The 16789-nt window shown below is 41.1% G+C and overlaps 1 protein-coding gene across 6 annotated transcripts in view; it reads right to left on the bottom strand.

The window, feature by feature from the left end:
* gria4a (glutamate receptor, ionotropic, AMPA 4a) overlaps positions 1 to 16789 on the bottom strand; it is an 86146-nt gene that overhangs the window by 13611 nt on the left and 55746 nt on the right. For all 6 annotated transcript variants that reach the window (XR_009240866.1, XM_058633416.1, XM_058633418.1 and 3 more), the window contains exons 11-14: positions 16192 to 16398; positions 13964 to 14179; positions 13174 to 13334; positions 2882 to 3080 (exon numbers count right to left, since the gene is read on the bottom strand). Coding sequence is in view for 5 of the 6 variants with exons in the window: in XM_058633416.1 (XP_058489399.1) it covers positions 2882 to 3080; positions 13174 to 13334; positions 13964 to 14179; positions 16192 to 16398 (783 nt within the window). In the remaining variant the exon portion in view is untranslated. The remainder of the gene's footprint in view (positions 1 to 2881; positions 3081 to 13173; positions 13335 to 13963; positions 14180 to 16191; positions 16399 to 16789) is intronic.

Below are 16789 nucleotides of genomic sequence, written 5' to 3'. Positions count from 1 at the left end.
TCATTTTCCTTCCCCATGTTTAATCCCTCCATCCATTCATATTCTTCTATCCGATCATTTATTTATCCGACCCAAACAAATTGTCTGTGTGTGCTTGTGTCGTGCACGTTGCTTTGGTGCAGCGTGTTCATCATGTATCCACCTTTGTGTGCGCGTGCATGCATGCTTGTATTTGTTGCCTCTGGAGGACATTTTCTGGCATAAACACTGACCTTGTCAGAACCAGTAGTCCTCATGGAGACCAAAACCTGGTCCTAATGAGGCAGAACCTCATTTCCAAGGAGCTGGTTAAGATTTTAATGCGCTTAATTTAGGCTGTCCAATTGAGTGGATGTCAATGCAGAGTCCTTAAAAGGATAGCTGCGCAAACCTATGAGTCTGTGTGTGTGTGTGAGAGAGAGTGAGTATGTGTGTTGGAAGGAGAGAGTGAGCGAGACAGTAATGATGACGACTGTGCACATAAAAAGCAGCATCTGGCCTTAGAGGGCTTGATATGTGATGATACTGCGTGACCCTTTCCACACTTTCTAACACTGAGTGAGGCTGTGAAGGAGGAAATGGACCCTGTAAGTCACCTTCAGGTCTGCCCACACAATAGACAACACGTTTAAATATACATCAGCACACAATTATGCTCACGTGAGATGAACACCGTCACATATGTTGATGAATATGCATACATTCATGCTCGCATACATGTGCATATTCACACAGATAATTAATGGTGGTGGTGGTGGTGAATCCCCTCAGCTGAGGGAGAGTAAATTGCTTTTTCACCCTCCACAGACTTCAGGCCGCTCGTTACGTTGATGATGCCAGAGCCGCTCACAAAAGCACAAACTGTCTGCTAAAACGCCCCCCCCCCCCCACACACACACACACACACTGATTCACACGTCTTTACAAAGCATTATGGCAAATTGGTACACACACACACACACACAAAATGCTTGAGCACCCAATTGATTTTGAATATTCCTACAAAGCCAACAACGTAAAGGAGCATCTTTGTCTGTAAACTAGTACTGACACTGGTGTTTTTTCCCCCGCAGTGTCAGCAGAAAATTCTGTCTCCATCAGCACTGTGTGTGTATGTGTGTGTTTTTGCATTTGTTTATGAGAACTTATATAATTGCAGTCAACGTGGGTGAATAAGTCACTGAGTGAAGCCACTACAGGTCTCCTCTGGGCCACTTCACTCCACTCTGCTGTAATTTATTTGTCACTGCTTAATACAACAGCTCCCTGTAGTCGTTATATTCTGTTACAGCTCTGTCCACCTCCTCTGCTTATGCAGTCCACCTCTGCTTCACCGCTCTATACTATGTTTTATCGTCAACAATATTGCTTCATCTGACATCTGATCCACTCCAGTAAAGCTGCTTGGAGAATTGTAATCAAAAGAATAAATATCCTAAGCTGCTTGCCATTACTATTCAGTAAACGCCCCCAAAACCTGTGTCAGCCCAGGTGACTCTATCAACTTTTATAGAAATTGACTGGGGATGAAAGTCAGACATTTCAGGGAAGCAACAGTTTTGTCTCTTTCAAAAGCCTCTCTCATTTCAGAACGAGGAGAGTCAGACATTCATTCCTCACCTCCCACCCAGACTATTTCAAATCATTGTACGCCGTCAAATATCTTCCGTCTGAGTCTGCTGCTTAGCTTTTATTCTTTTATTCTAAGGAGACAGCGTCTCCCTTTTTACATTCACTTTTTCTTTATATTTGCTTCTGATATTATTTCGATGTAAACAAAAATCCCTAGCCTTTGCATGGACATTGCTGTGTGTTTTTTTTTAATACAGTATTGATACCATTTATTTAAAAGAGAAATGCCATCAAACATGTATAGACTGGATTGTTCCACCTTACGGATCTTCTGGTTTAAAAAGTGATCCAGACGTAGCAGTTAACTCCGCTGGTGGCAAAAAAGATTTGAATGCAAGTCTCTGAGAAAATAAACTCTTACTTGATTTATAAGGTCAGTAAAAAAAAATCCCAAGGAGTTAATGGCCTCATTTGCTAGTTTCAGGTCTTCTTTTATAGAACATGATGTCAATTCTGTAAATCATGTTCCCATTTAGAGAAAAATAGAAGATAAAGCACAGCACATATAAATGGATACCAGGATGACTGACAGCTGGTATCATCCAAAAAGCAGCCTGGTTGCACAAATGATTCTCTCGGCTTCAAAGCGGGGGTTCATTTTGCAACCCTAAGATTATGTCCATACACTGTCTCTGTGCTCCCCTCTTCTAACAGCAGTCTGACAATCCATCCTAGCAGCAGGTCATCTTTAAACATCTTTTGGTTTCCCCGTGGCAAATTATGTCACAATTTATAACATTTCTTTTCAAATGATCACAACCTGAAACCTGGAGATTAGTGTAGAATTTCAAATAAAGTGCATGAAAAAGAAAACCTGGTTTCGCAGTACTGATTCAGTTTTTATCATTCAGAGAGACCAGCAAGGGGGAAATTGTCTTCTTGATCCTCTAATGCTGCGGTCACACCAGACACAGTGACATCCATCGTGTGGTACATTTACAAACAAAGTCAATGCACGTCTGTGACAAATCAGTGCTGAGGTTCTCCGACTGATGACATGACATCACGTTCATATCCTGTGGCCAGCCAGACTCAGTTGGTTCACGATGGAGAAGAAGCTTTTATCTCTATGACACTAAAAGCTGTTAATTGTTGCTATCGTTAAAAAAATGGAAAAAGCTTGGACTAAAAAATCACATTTGGTGTGAACGCAGCATGTGCCTTTCTGCCTCTTCTGAAGCCTAAGTTCAGCGGCACATTCATTAACATAGTTTAAACCTGGAACTTCTATAGGAGTCAAGTGAGTGAGCAGAATGTGTTGAGTCCTTACCCTGAAGAACTCTTTAGTGGAGCCGGAGTCCAATGTCCCATAGGCTATTTCTGTTTGTTTGGCCAGATCCTCTGCACTCTCGATGGGTGAGACCATCCTCTCCACAGTAAGGAAGGCAGCCAGGTTGGCTGTGTAAGAGGAGATGATGATGAGGGTGAAGAACCACCACACGCCTCCGACAATGCGTCCTGACAGAGAGCTGGAAACAGGAAAGATGGAGCCGACGGGGGGGGGGGGGGGGATGTTGATAGATTTAAGAGGGTGATGGAGGCAAAACAATTCAGAGGGTTAAGAAACAAGATGTGAAGAAGAGAGATTTGAGAGAGAAAAAAAAACAGACGATATGACAAGATTTCAAAGATAAAGGAGAGGATTTGAAGATAATACATTTGACAGTGTGACAAGTAGAAAATGAGGGGTGAAAATTACAGGGATTACAAAAATTCATGAAAGACAGCAGAAAAACACAGAGGAATAAAGCATAATTGGGGTTAGTTCCTGAGTGGGAGATATGCGACACAATACATTGTAATTTTACAAAGCATTTTCAGCACTACTGTGGATGACTGCAAAAGTGACACTCCTGCCAACGTAATTGTCTTTCAATCCTTGAACTAATTCGGCGCCGACAATAACAACAAAAGCAACGTGAAACAGATTGTAATCTGGGCACTCCTCCTCCATCTCTAACTTCATTGTCTCTTTCACTTTTCTCCATATTTACTCTCTTTAGCTTCCCGTTGTGTGTGGAAGCACCAGAGTAAGTGGCAATTCATTTTGTTTACATGAACTTGTTCTCGCTCAGTAAAAAAGGAGGAGAGCAAACACAAGTGAGCACATTAGAGGAAATGAGAGAAAGCTGGGAGAAGGTGGGGAAATGCTTGAAGTTTTCTTTGTGCTGCGGTCAATAAAAGACCATGAAATTCTAATGGGCACGAAAACACCCACGCCAAAGAAGGAAGGAGGATGACAGTGAAGAGCATATCTGGCAAAACATATGCTCAGCTTATATAGAAGGTATAAAAATGTAAAAGAGCAATTGCATTCACAGTGAGTAAACACATGTTTTGTTGCCTTTAACTTTCTATGCAAAAAAGTCCAGGAAGACATTCATAGTATTTTTGTTCTGGTTTGAAATAAAATCATTTGCTTTTCGTAGCCCTTTAATAGGCTATTTATATGTATTTTAGGCAAGTCTTGCTTTTCAAAAGCTTCCACAGCAGCCCAAACAAACCTGTGCTTCATGTTTAGAAGCAGAAGCTTACTACACAAGCCAAGAAAAGTGACTTGAACCACATAAACCCCACAAATAAACCAACGGAGAAGGTAACGTTGTTGCGAGAGAGTGTTTACATCCTTCCTGATTTCATAGAAATCCATAGTTATATTAAAGGGACAAACAACTTCATTCGTTTTGGTCACCTTGCTTTGCAGACCTACTGCTGGGTTTTAGATACGATTTGCCCTTGCACATCGCCACAAATAATACAATTGAAATGCTCTAAATGCTCTCTGTACTCAGGCAGTTCACAGACACTCTGCTTTCACTCTGAAACAGGCACAGGTTGTGTTGTGTTGGTGACACATGCGACAGGCATACAGATGCTGATGGCGTCTCAGCCGAGCTCAGATTCCCCAGCTGTAGTGAAGCATGTGATCATTCTCTTCATCACTGACACCGAGACACACTTTTAAAAATGCTGATCAGTGTGTGTGGGGTATGCAACTTAAAAAAGCTGGAAACACAAATCGACTTTGGGAAAAAGACTAAGAGGATCAGTCACTTGATAAGGATGTGAGCTGAAGTTCGTGATCCCATGCGGCTCACAAATATCATCATCTTAGTCTACAATTATGGTCTTGACTGATAGAGAAAGAGAGAGAGAGAGACCCCCAGCAGCAGACATAACTGCTCAAACTGTGATTTAAGTGGTTATTTTCACATCTAATGATTCAAGGTTCTGGCAGGCCATGGCGAATGCTTTCTTTGTCCCCACTAGATCCTGAGGGAAACTACAAAGTGCAACACTATGTTCACCAGCCTGATGCTTAGTTTGTTGTTTGCTGCTGCACAGATAGTGCTCGTAGTGCGGTGGGCTTTTGTGGTTCCTGCTGACATCAGACCTATGAGATTGAAGGAAGTTGTGGTCAGTGAAGAAAATTCAATTTTTGCTAAATGATGTTCAAACAGCAGCAGTAAACTGCAAACTTGCATAACTCCTATTTAATGGCTGACTCATCACAGCTGTTGGGTGACACCTCCTCTCTCTTGCTAAACAGAGACATGCGATGATTTTTGTTTTAAGGAGTGTGTGCTGGTGAGAGAAAGGTGTGAGATGCACTGTCATCTGACTCAGCATAAATTGTGGAGCAACTCCACATCCAGCACAACTCCTTAATCCTTACACACACACACACACACACACACACGTAAATATGAATTGATAGTGTTTGTCCTTGGTTTTATGGTATTGATCTGTTTACCTGAATTAATGAAAAGGCATATACTATGATGGATAGAGCTGCTGTGTGCTTTAAACTTACAGTATTAGGAGAAACACTTTTTTCAGAAGAGGAAAGCAAAGCTTAGACTACCCTTTGTTTTGATTATAATATCAAATATATATACAATCTATACAAATGACATAAGGAAAAAGAAGATGAAAAGAAGCAGGGAGGGTTGAAAGGGTTGGTATCATTAGAAACCAATTTTCATGGGTTCTTAAAGGGTGAGCAGGGGTGTGTGGTATGAAGTGATTGGTGAGCCGGTAAACAAGCCTTGGCAGCATTTGACTGTAATGTGACCTGATGAAGTGAGTATGTGATTTGATTGGATGCTAAAAGAGAATTAGAATGAGAAAGGAGGTTACAACAACAACAACAATGCAGACATAAAAAAAAAAAGACATTCAGCAGCAGTGGATTTTCCCACTTCATTGTGTGTGTGTGTGTGTGTGTTCCTAACTGTTGTATTGCTTTCAAAATGTGACAGAACACACTTCTGCTACCTGATGAACCTGCTGAGCATGAAAGCAGGGTTCATGTAGTTATTTGGGAACATTACATTACGGGAGTGTAACTTTTACCTGGCTGTAAAAATGTCTCTGAGGTCAGTGCATTAAAACTAAACTGTAACCCCTTATTTTTGAGCATTTATAAACAGCAGCATATGCAGAAACCATTTGTTTGTGCGGTTATGTGTTTAATACAGGGGCTGTTGTTTTTATTTGAACACTTTGTCACATGGGTTTAGAAAAGTGCTCAATAAATAAAGATTATTACTAGTACTTGTAAACTACTACTCCTCTGGTTGACTGTGATAAGTGGCGGTGTGCTGTATAGACAGCCTGATTGGTAATAAACAGCATTAAATTAGATATCTTTACGTGGATACGCGCACTCGCTTCTTTTTGTTTAAAGCTACAGGACTGAAGCTTTGAAACAAAACACACATGCAATCACACAGAATTTTACAGCTGTGAAAATGAGGCTGGATTTTGGCTACGGAACCACAAAGCTTTAAACTGTTTTTATGTATAAATACTCACTGCAATAAACCTGATCCAGTTTTAAGAATGAACTTGATATCAAATACAAACACAGTACATCCTGCAGGCATCAACACCAGACTCATCCAAACATTATTTTTTGTATGTGGATTGGCACTTTTAATCTCACACAGAGCATTTAAAATGTCTCAGGAGCACGAATGACAGATACCCTACAGAGGACAGGAAAATGAATTAGCTGGCGACAACATGATGAACAACATGGTGTCTACTTGTTTATGTGAAGTCCTTGATTTGTGTGTGTGTGTGTGTGTGTGGTATTAAGCGGTGTTTGGCTTTAGAAGCAAAGAGAAAATGGAGAAAATGGAGAAAATGGTGACTTACTAGAGACAGATGTAACGTGCTGAATCAAGCACGTTACATCTGTGACAGCATGGACATGTTTGGGTGCATGTTGTGAACAAATAGCATTTTTGCTACGGTTTAGCACACATGCACTGCGGTGTATGTGGATGAGCTTAAAAGTGATGTTCTTGGTTTTTCTTGTATGCCTGTGTGAGTGTGTCTGTGGTGGGGAGTGTAAATGTGTGTTGTTGTTGTTCTGTGTGTGTTGGTATGCAACAGGCGAGTTGTTCTATAGCAGGTCATGTATCATCTACGATAGCAGACAGATTGCCTTTGCAATCCTCTGTGTGAAAGATTAATGGCATTCTGGTTCTTTCTTTCTCTCTCTCTCTCCCACTCACGCACTCACACACTGGTTTCCATGACTTCAGAGGACATTACATTGACTTACATTCATTTCCTGGAGACTTACTAGAACCATAACCATAATTACTACTGGCCTAATCCTGACCCTGACCCTGACCATAACCTAATTCTAACCTCAGCCTAACTTTAAAACATGTCTTCACCTTAAAATGTAGTAATTAACATTATGGGGACTTGATTTATGTCCTCACAAGGAAGACAAGTCCCCATAATGTGACTGTGTAAACAGATTTACGTCCCAATAACATAAGGAAGACCAGGTGTACACACACACACACACACACACACTACCTCTCCATTACTCTCTCTCTCTCTGCAGAGTCTGCAATTGTAGGATAGGTGTGTGGTCAAGTTAATACATGTAATCTTTTACTTTTTTTCATCATGAGATCTTATTGATCCAAAATAAAAAAAAATCTCTTGATGCAATTGCAAAATGCACACACGCATGAATGTACATACACACACACACACACTTGTGTGCTAAAATGGTCAAAGACCACTGTGCGTACATGACAGAGTCTCAAGGATCCACTAACACAGATAATCCCACAAGCTTTAGGATCACTGCGAGCAGCAGATGTAAAGACAGAAAACCTTGCCTCTCTTGTATCCAGGAGAAATCACATTTCCAAACCTCTCCGAACAAAGCAGACATGAAGGATGTCATGTGTTCCATTTGATTATGTAAATCATGTGCTTGTTAGAATCTCCTTTCCTAGTTTGTTAAAACATGCCAAGAGCAAAAAGCAACTGTTTTTGCTATTCTAAGTGTTAGTGACAGACATGTTACCAAATGCTGAGGGTGACAGTTGCTTATGTGTCGGATGTTTTGTGAAACTGAAGCGTGGCAGTGCGATTACACACAAACAAGGACAGAAGGACACTGAAAAGTCTTTGTCTTGCTCTACTTGTCCTTTATCTTCCCCTCATTCTCTTACTTGGACACCAAGTGTGAAATTAAGTGAATTCAATTTTGATTGAAACAACTTGGGAGACTCCACGGTTACTTGAGGCAGAACAAAGGCAGGAAAATGAAGGCAAACAGACACATGTGAAAGAAGATTTGATTAATAGATACGAGATTAGGTGCAGCAGGCAGATAATGGAAGGTATGATAAGGAAACATAATCTGAATAGCAACACAGAAGAAGAAAAGACACATTAGAGTGTGGATTAGAGAGATTATTCAGGGCATTAACGAAAACTATTACTGCGGAAGTATCAAAACACAGTATTGACTAAGTTTTAATTGGTGACCTTGAGTAATCATGAATTAGTCAGTACGCTTCAGTGTTAGTAAGCCATGCCATTAGCTGGATCTGATGCTGCCATTAACTATTCAACACACCCACAGCTCTTTACTCAATACACACACACACACAGGAAGAAAGCTGTAATTTCAGATCTTTATTGACAGAGACAGATCCAATCCCTGTGGGATGTTCACGACCGATCAGCTTACCTCTCTTTCAATCTTTCGTACTTACTCTCGGCTTTTCCTCAATGCACACCCTGTCACTTCACTGCCACTTATTCGTCACTGCTTTTTTTTTTTTTTTTTTTTTTTTGTTTAAATCCCCTCCCATCACCCAATTGTCTGTCACTTTCTCGCTGCCAGCCTTTGTACTGTGACCAGGCCAAATCACAAACAAAAGAAATCCTCAAGCCCAGGCGGAAAGATGAACGGTGGGTGGTGTAACTGCCACGTCAAGGTCACTCTGACACAGTGTTAGACTGTGAATCATGTCATGTCCGCCGTCTGCAATTGCCTTCATTTTATGCTTGATTGGAAAGGGGAAGGAAACACAAGGCCGCGTGGTTTGCGTGAATGTACGCACAGTATGTAATCTATAACATGCTGGTATGCTAAAAATCTTAAGTAGAGAAATTAAAAGAAAGAAGGAGGGATGGATCAATAGATAGAGAGAGCGTGAGCGTGAGAGAGAGAATTGAGGGGAAGTACAGGAGTATGTTACACTCTGTTTCTCAGACTGCAGTGATGACTGCAGCAGAGAGAGAGAGAGAGCGAGACCCACGCTGAATACCAATGCGCCGACTATGGCAGCTCAATATACAATACACAACAGACACAGTCTCACAAACACACACACAGTATCGACACCAGCTGGACCATCAGCTGCAATGAACACATTCAGAAATAAACATAAATAGTAAACAGACAGCTTATGTAGAAGACAATTTCTTTTGGTGGCGGTGCCTCCGACACTTTATTGCCAGTTCCACAGCAAAGGCCCAGCTCATTAGTGAAGCAGTGCTTTAAGGTACTTGTAGATGAGAAGGTGCTGATAGAAATTAATGGTCCCATTGAGGCCCCGCATTAACATCTGTCCCCGAGAGATCTGATGACAACTGATCACAAGCTCCGTTCATGTGTTCACACCTGGCATTAAATGTGTCCTGAGCGTGTCTCCAGTGACCACTTGTACCTCGTTCTCCGCTCGGTATGCAAATGCAGCAACAGATGTTATTTCTGTTCACAAACGCCAAGTGGTGTCGTCTTTAACCAGTCGGACTGCACAAATGGGCGCATTATCAATGTGTTAGTGTGTGTCAGTTTGTGTGTAAGTCAGTCAGTGTATTCAGCGTGACCATGATTTAACCATTTGGACAAAAGCCACAAACGAACCAAGGTTTGGGTGCTGAGAAGCGTGAACATATTTTCATTGTGTGCTTCTGAATTTTCAGATCAGTGGACAATGTCACAGAAAGACATGATAAAACACAACTTTGATGCTCAGCGACCACTGCTTTCAAACTCTCTACAAACTTCTCTACGAACACAGCGTTGCTTGCCTCTCCACAGGATCCACCTTTTATGTGTTTCTAAGGAAAGTATTTCGTTATAAATGCGTCGAGAAATTACACTTCACAAAGCCCAATTTCCATGAAAAAAGCATGTGCCTTATTGGCCTGAATCAACACATCACATAGAAGAGAGTTATGTGCTCTGTAATTGGGACCCTGTGGACTGGAGAAACTCAAAGTAAGTAGAGACACTCGCAAGACGCTCTCTCCGGCTCGGTTATGTATTCTTCTTTATGATTAATGAGTTCACTGTGTTGTTTGTTGACATTGGCTGAGCAGCTATAGGATAAGGAGGAAACCTGAAGAAGCTGTCTTGTGATTTAATTATGTATTTTCCTTTGTTACAGCCTTTGCACATTTGTACTGATAGTTTAGGCTTATGGCTTTGTCAGCCCACAGAGGTAAACCAAAGAACTGGAGATCAAAGAAGTAGTGAACAGGGAGAATAATGATAGCACATGATGATACCCAAGACACGCATTCCCTTTTTTAAGGCCATGAGCAATTTCTGCAGAGCACATTCACAGTATGGGCTCATCCATCACCTGATTTTTTATGACAGAAAGCCGTGTCTGCAGGCTTATTTCATTTCTTCATCAATGACCCTTAATGAACAAATTAACTCTCTGATCACTAGCTCTTTTAATTTTTTTTCCCCTTTCTTGTGTAATCATGAATTGTGTCATTACTCATGTATATTCAGTTTATGAGGAAATGGTTCGATGGAGTACAATGTTTGATCTCTCAGCGAGTCAGACTTCCCTCCCTGCAGCATAAATTTTAAGCTGCAGTGCAGAATGCTTGGTGACTTGGATGCTGCGTCCATCATCTGAAAAGGGGCTCTGTCAAGCAATACTATCAAACCTGACTGAGGGAGCATTCGAGTGTCTATGGGGACAGTACAGAGGCAGCTGCTAGAAGCGGTAATCCTGTCAAACACTAATGGGTATTTGTTTAAAAGTTGGTTTTAGAGAGAAAATGCAAAAAATGATGGTCTCATTGGATTTACTCTGTCCAACAAAAACACTTTAAACAGGGACGTTTTTGTCTGAGAGCTCCTTTAGGATGGTGCACTGTTTGAGCTGAAACACATAAACATGGTTTATGTGCAGGAATATTTGCATCAAGTGATTCTCAACTTCTGCCCCAAGCAATGCGAGTAAAGTGGAGCAACAGACCCACAATGGTTGATGCAGCCCCATTCAAAATTAAGGGGCAGCTTTTTTTAGTTGATGTCTCCACTGTGTGAAGAAGAGTCGCGCACCTGTCCCTTCCTCCAGACTGCAATCAGTGGTTACAGGTGGATGATAGAGGAGTGTAGTGATTAAGTGCAATAACTCCAGCAGCATGATTGTGGTGACAATGATGATGATGATGATGATAATGCAGCGATGCTCACAGTGAGGGGTGTAGCAGTGGAAGCTTAGGCGGAACAAAAACAGTGAGCAGAGCATGACTGATTAAAAACTGTGGTGGGAACGTGGTGCAAAGAGCAGAGAGTGTAAAATCACGAGGCTTTACTCAATTTATGTGTTGTTTCTGTTTGTCTCATAAGCACCGAGAGGCACTGACACTGTTGTTCAGGCGGGGAGCTTTCCATCAATGATGACAACGCCTTCAACCAGGACAAATCATGATTACCGCGTAAGTTCACATAAACCCTCTTGATCTAACTTACTGTATCCTGCAGAGTCTCAGAGCTTCAGAATTTTAAGTGCATATTAAATCACTGAACAATGTCTTACACCCTCTCTCGCAACGCTAGAACTGGAAAACTGCGTCTGACAACTTTTACTCTTTTTCACTTGTGGGGAAAAAGCAGTAAAAAAGGAGAAAAACGAGAAGAGTAAAAAGTGTAAAAGTTACATATTTCACTTCATCGGAAGATAATTCAGTGTCTATAACTGCAGTGATCTGGGTCTAAGTGACAGGGTGAGGTGCTTTATATGATTAACACTGACTACATATCAAATAATCATTATGGCATTATGTACATAGATCTATAAGGGGTGCGTTTGTGTGTATAACTTGGGTGTCTGTGCTTGTGCAGCTGGTCTTTCACTGTTTTGGGACTAGAATTGACCTGTCACTCACAGTAACATGGGGAGGAGTGTGAGATGTCAGGTGTTGGAGGAGAGAGGACAAGAGAACGAGTGAAAGCAATAAATGAGAATTAAACATCTGGAGGAAAACTAAGGGCAGCTGGTATAGGGTATAGTTGTAAAGTTTGGGGTTTTTTCCTCTCACACATAACTTTATGAACAAAAAGAGGTTGCAGAAATGTTTAAAAAGGATTATAGAATCCTTTTCCATAATTTGATTTTGACATGTGCCTACATTGGCGGCAAAACAACAGCACGTGACGACTTCCCACTAAGGATGTCAACAAACTGATAAAACAAGAATGTAAAACCCACAGTTTGTACCATTTCTTCTCTGTTGTTTAACACAAAACTTCTGTACACCTCGATGATAAAGTGGGAGGTGTCTGCTCACATACTTGCAAAAACTTTCTCGTACACACATTTTAGTTAACTGCTAAAACTTTTTTTCTGCTCACAGCTCATCATCTATCAGCTCTTTTTGATCCTGTGTTTTGGTTTTGAAGCTCTCGCCGCTCTGTCTCTCCTTAGATTTGCTCCCTAAAGGTCTCGAGGATGACGGCCATAAATATTTTACTAAACCGCAACAATAAAATGCCATACTCCTTTAAATACTCTAAAAATACCGCTGGACTCAGCCTCTTCAGTTGTGCATTAAAAATTCATAAACACCTAGAAAACCGCTAAATCTCCCACCATTGTACACCCATACAGACATGACTGCGGGAGTGTGTGCAGGTGGTTTCTTCTCACTTGTGTTTTCCCTGTCTGCATATATTGTGTTTGCCTTTTTTAGGACATCTTCTGTAACATGCTGTGTCTAGTGTTAGCAGTCCTGTTCTGTCCTGCTTCAACTATTTAAGAGCTTAAGAGAGGTAAATAACATTGTCAACAGTCTGAATCACAATATAGCACTCTAAAACTGCAGACAGTAGACATTCACACACAATATTCCCAGCCCACACACACTCTGAACTCATCCAACGAAGTGACTCACACACTTTTTGTTCTACGTCTGTCTGGCACACGCATCAACAGATATTCTCTGTTCGCCTCATACACTCTGTTTCCTTTGCCTTACCGTGGTGAGATGTCGCAGCCCTGTTGCATGAAAGCTCCCAGTGAGAACCACAGAGAGTTGAAGATGCCAAACTCATTGGGAGGCTGGTCGGTCGGGCCCTGCTCTGTGGCGCCCTCCTCTGGCTCCTCTGCGTGCCACTCGTACGGACTGAAGCGGCTCACCTGAGGCAGCAAAGGAAAGTAAGAACAACATTTTGAACCCTGTGTCTGCAAGAAATCGTTTGTACTGAGTGCAATTCAATGGTGAACTTGACAAGCTACTATACTAAATTTTAACTATTGTCTTTATGTTTGCAATTTATGTTGTGTTTTATGTGGTGTCAAAGACACATTTTCACCGCTTGGACCACAAGGTTTAAAATAATACATTATTTTGCATTACAATGCAACATGAATTAGCCTCACCTAATGAAGATATATGTGTATAAAAATAAATAAATAATATAATCTCTGTAAAAAGACACTCCAGCTGGGAGGATAAAGGCAATGTAACAATGTTTATTAACTACATTCATTTATGGAAGGGTTTCAGGAATCTATAAAAACATCCAGACGCTGTATTCCCATCAAAATGATGGTGGGCACTCCGAATTATTAAATCTTTGGGAAAGTACACGTAGCCATGAAAAGAGGTTGCAGGTAAATAAGAATGATGATGACATTGAAAAAGAAAGAAAAAAGTGTGCTATTTTTGTTCTAAAACCCAGGACTACAATATCATCTCCAAATGACACAGACAGCCCTGTAACTGAAGTCAATCACTGACTTCTATTTTTTTGGCGATCACTCACCAAAAACAGCACAACACTGACTCCAATATAAGCGAACACTATGCACATCCAGATCTCGTAGGCCAGCGGGTCCAGGAAAGAGAAGACACCTGGTTTAGACTTCTGCGGCTTCTTGATCATGATGGATATACCCAGAGACATGAAGGGCTTTGAGAAGTCAATCACCTCCTCTCTCACCAGGGTGATGGTCAGAGGGGCCACGGCTATTTCCGCTTTCTGCAAAATAAGAGGTGTATGTCTTTTTTATTTATTTATTTATTTATTTGTAGCATTTGTAGCTTACAAATAGGTGAGCAGGATTGGTCTGTGATCTGTGTCGTCTGCAAAAATGAGAGAGTATGAGCAGAACGATAAGGGAGGCGTGAAGAGAACTCGAGAAAAAACAAAATGACAGGTAGAGGTGATCTGTATAGGATTTTGTGGCGTTTGAAGCAGGAGCAGCAGAGGGAAGGAAATGAAAGAACAAAAGGAAGCAACGGTGTGCTGTCGGTGAAAGAAGAAGGAGATGATTGAAGAGTTGAAAAAGAAAACAGAGCTACAGGGACAACCAGAGGGGTGACAGAGAAGTAATTCATTTGTATGACGCTGCCAGAATATAAGTCGGGCCTCTTACACATTTGCATGTGTGCACAGACACACTTGGCAAAATCTGCAAGGGAAACATTATTCATTCAGCACACAGTGAGTATCTGTCTGAGTAGCTAAGTGTGTCTAAACAACGTCTGCAGTCTTATCGGTAAAAGAGGCTACATAAACAGCATATCAAATAACATCCTTTGCTACAAGGACTGAAGATGCTACAGTGCAAGGAGAATGAACCCCGCATGAGAGAAAAGGAAATCAAAAGTGATATGGAGAGAAAACGGTGAAGGAGAGGGCACAGGAGCGTTAGAAAATCCACAATGCACCACAGAGAGAGTGATGAAATGAATTAGATCCACAGAGTGTCACAACATGACAACATGAAAGAACAGGGGGAAAAAAACACTTAGTTATGCACGGAGTAAGGGATACATATATAAAAGCAACTGTGAAAGGACACAGAGGACAAAGGGCTGAAATCTTGTCTGTGTAGCAGGAGAGCCATTGGAAAGGACTGCGGGTGTTTGGGAACAAATCAAACCTGATTAGTCAATGCAGTGGTTCTGCTGTGTCACCCTCCACTGAAGGCCACACACTCTGGAGGCTAATTAATTCTGTCATTTCCCTCTGTTCTGCAGCAAAGACTCCACTTTCAACAGTGTCTTCTGTGTATTGATAAGAGTTCGCACAGAGTCTGGCTTGTGAATTTTTCAGACTCTGTATGGCCGTCTATAGGCAGCGTGATTACGCAGCTTACTGAATCCTGAAGAAAATGCGTGCAGCCTCCTAGACGCAGCGTTTCTATGGGAAACTGACACGGACACAGAGCTTCAGACAAGTTTCTGTAGTCTGTGAGTTATTTTGAGCAGCTCCGTGTGAAGGCCCATGGTGAAAGCCACAGTGGCAGAATCACATGAGCTGCAGTGTAACGGCTCTGCAGCATATTCAGTTTGACCCCTATGATGATTATAATATTGAGGTAATGTTGAGGCAACATACTACATTGACTGTGCTCAAAATATGTGGTGGTTCTGAAGTAAATTACTGTAGATTGATATTGTTATGTTATTCACTAAATGTCATAAAAGCTGCAAAACCTCTGGTATTGTTTGGTCTCCATGGACAGAAACAATGTGTCCTTCATCTAAAGCTCTGTCAAGCAACACTATCAGACCTGACCGAGGGAGTGTTTGAGTGAATATGTGTTGATTTGTGAGTGCCAGAATTCAAGAGACTTCACTAGTACAATGTTGCTGTGACAAATTATAAATAATATTTAAATGGTATGCGATACGGCTTTTAACATGGAGTGTGACTTCATTGATTATTGTGTACCCAATATTGTTTCAGATTGAATCTATTCTCCAAGTGAGCTCTAAAATAAGATCATTCAAAATAATCTATGATCACAAAATTTTAAAGAAACAGTACAACATTTTTGATGCTTGACAAATGATCAACGTTTTAGACAAATCGGAAAGCAGTTCATGGGCAGACACACATTCAAGTTGCTTCACGGAAAGCATTAGTAGTAGTAGTTGCATGAGGATAATTGCAAAGGCAAAGCGTAAGACAATACAGTAAGATCTGACATTAGATCGACCAAATAGTAGAAAAAAATATTGATTAAAAGTCCACAAACTTACCCCATACACAAGCTCTCCAACCATGCCATTCCATATCTTAGTCTCTGGATCTCTGGCTCCATATTTCCCATCTGGTACGATGGAGATCTTATACTTGATCCCAATGTGTTTGGCGATCTCTGACGCCAGGTCCACACAGTATCCCTCGAACTGGTCGTTGCCTTCGTAGAGTTCCCAGTTCTTCTTCAGCATCACATAGGGACCCTCCTACAAAACCAGCATAAGGGAAGAAAAACACATCTGTTTGGAGGAACATGACAGCAAGAAAATGCATAAATGAAAGACGGAACACGATAATTCATCAAGAGGAGGAAGTAGTTTGGTTGGAAACCTTGCACCATATACAGTTTTAAAAGAAATATGTACTAGTTTTTTCTTTATCATACCTAATGGGGCAAAGCTCTGCAGTATAACAATGCAATGTTGCAGACAATTCAAAACAGAAACTGGAAAACAACTCAGTATATGTTAGACAATGAGAATGGATGTACACAGGTATACGTTCATAAACTTAGAGCTGGATTTTAAGGTAGATGTTTTATAGCCTTGCAGTGTCTTGTTTTATGCCTTCGTCTGACTCTACATGATACCACAGGGA

Source organism: Solea solea, chromosome 7, assembly GCF_958295425.1.
Source record: "Solea solea chromosome 7, fSolSol10.1, whole genome shotgun sequence".
NCBI classification, from domain to species: domain Eukaryota; kingdom Metazoa; phylum Chordata; class Actinopteri; order Pleuronectiformes; family Soleidae; genus Solea; species Solea solea.
Note: the sequence above shows the minus strand (reverse complement) of the source record. Positions and strands in the feature narration are given on the sequence as shown.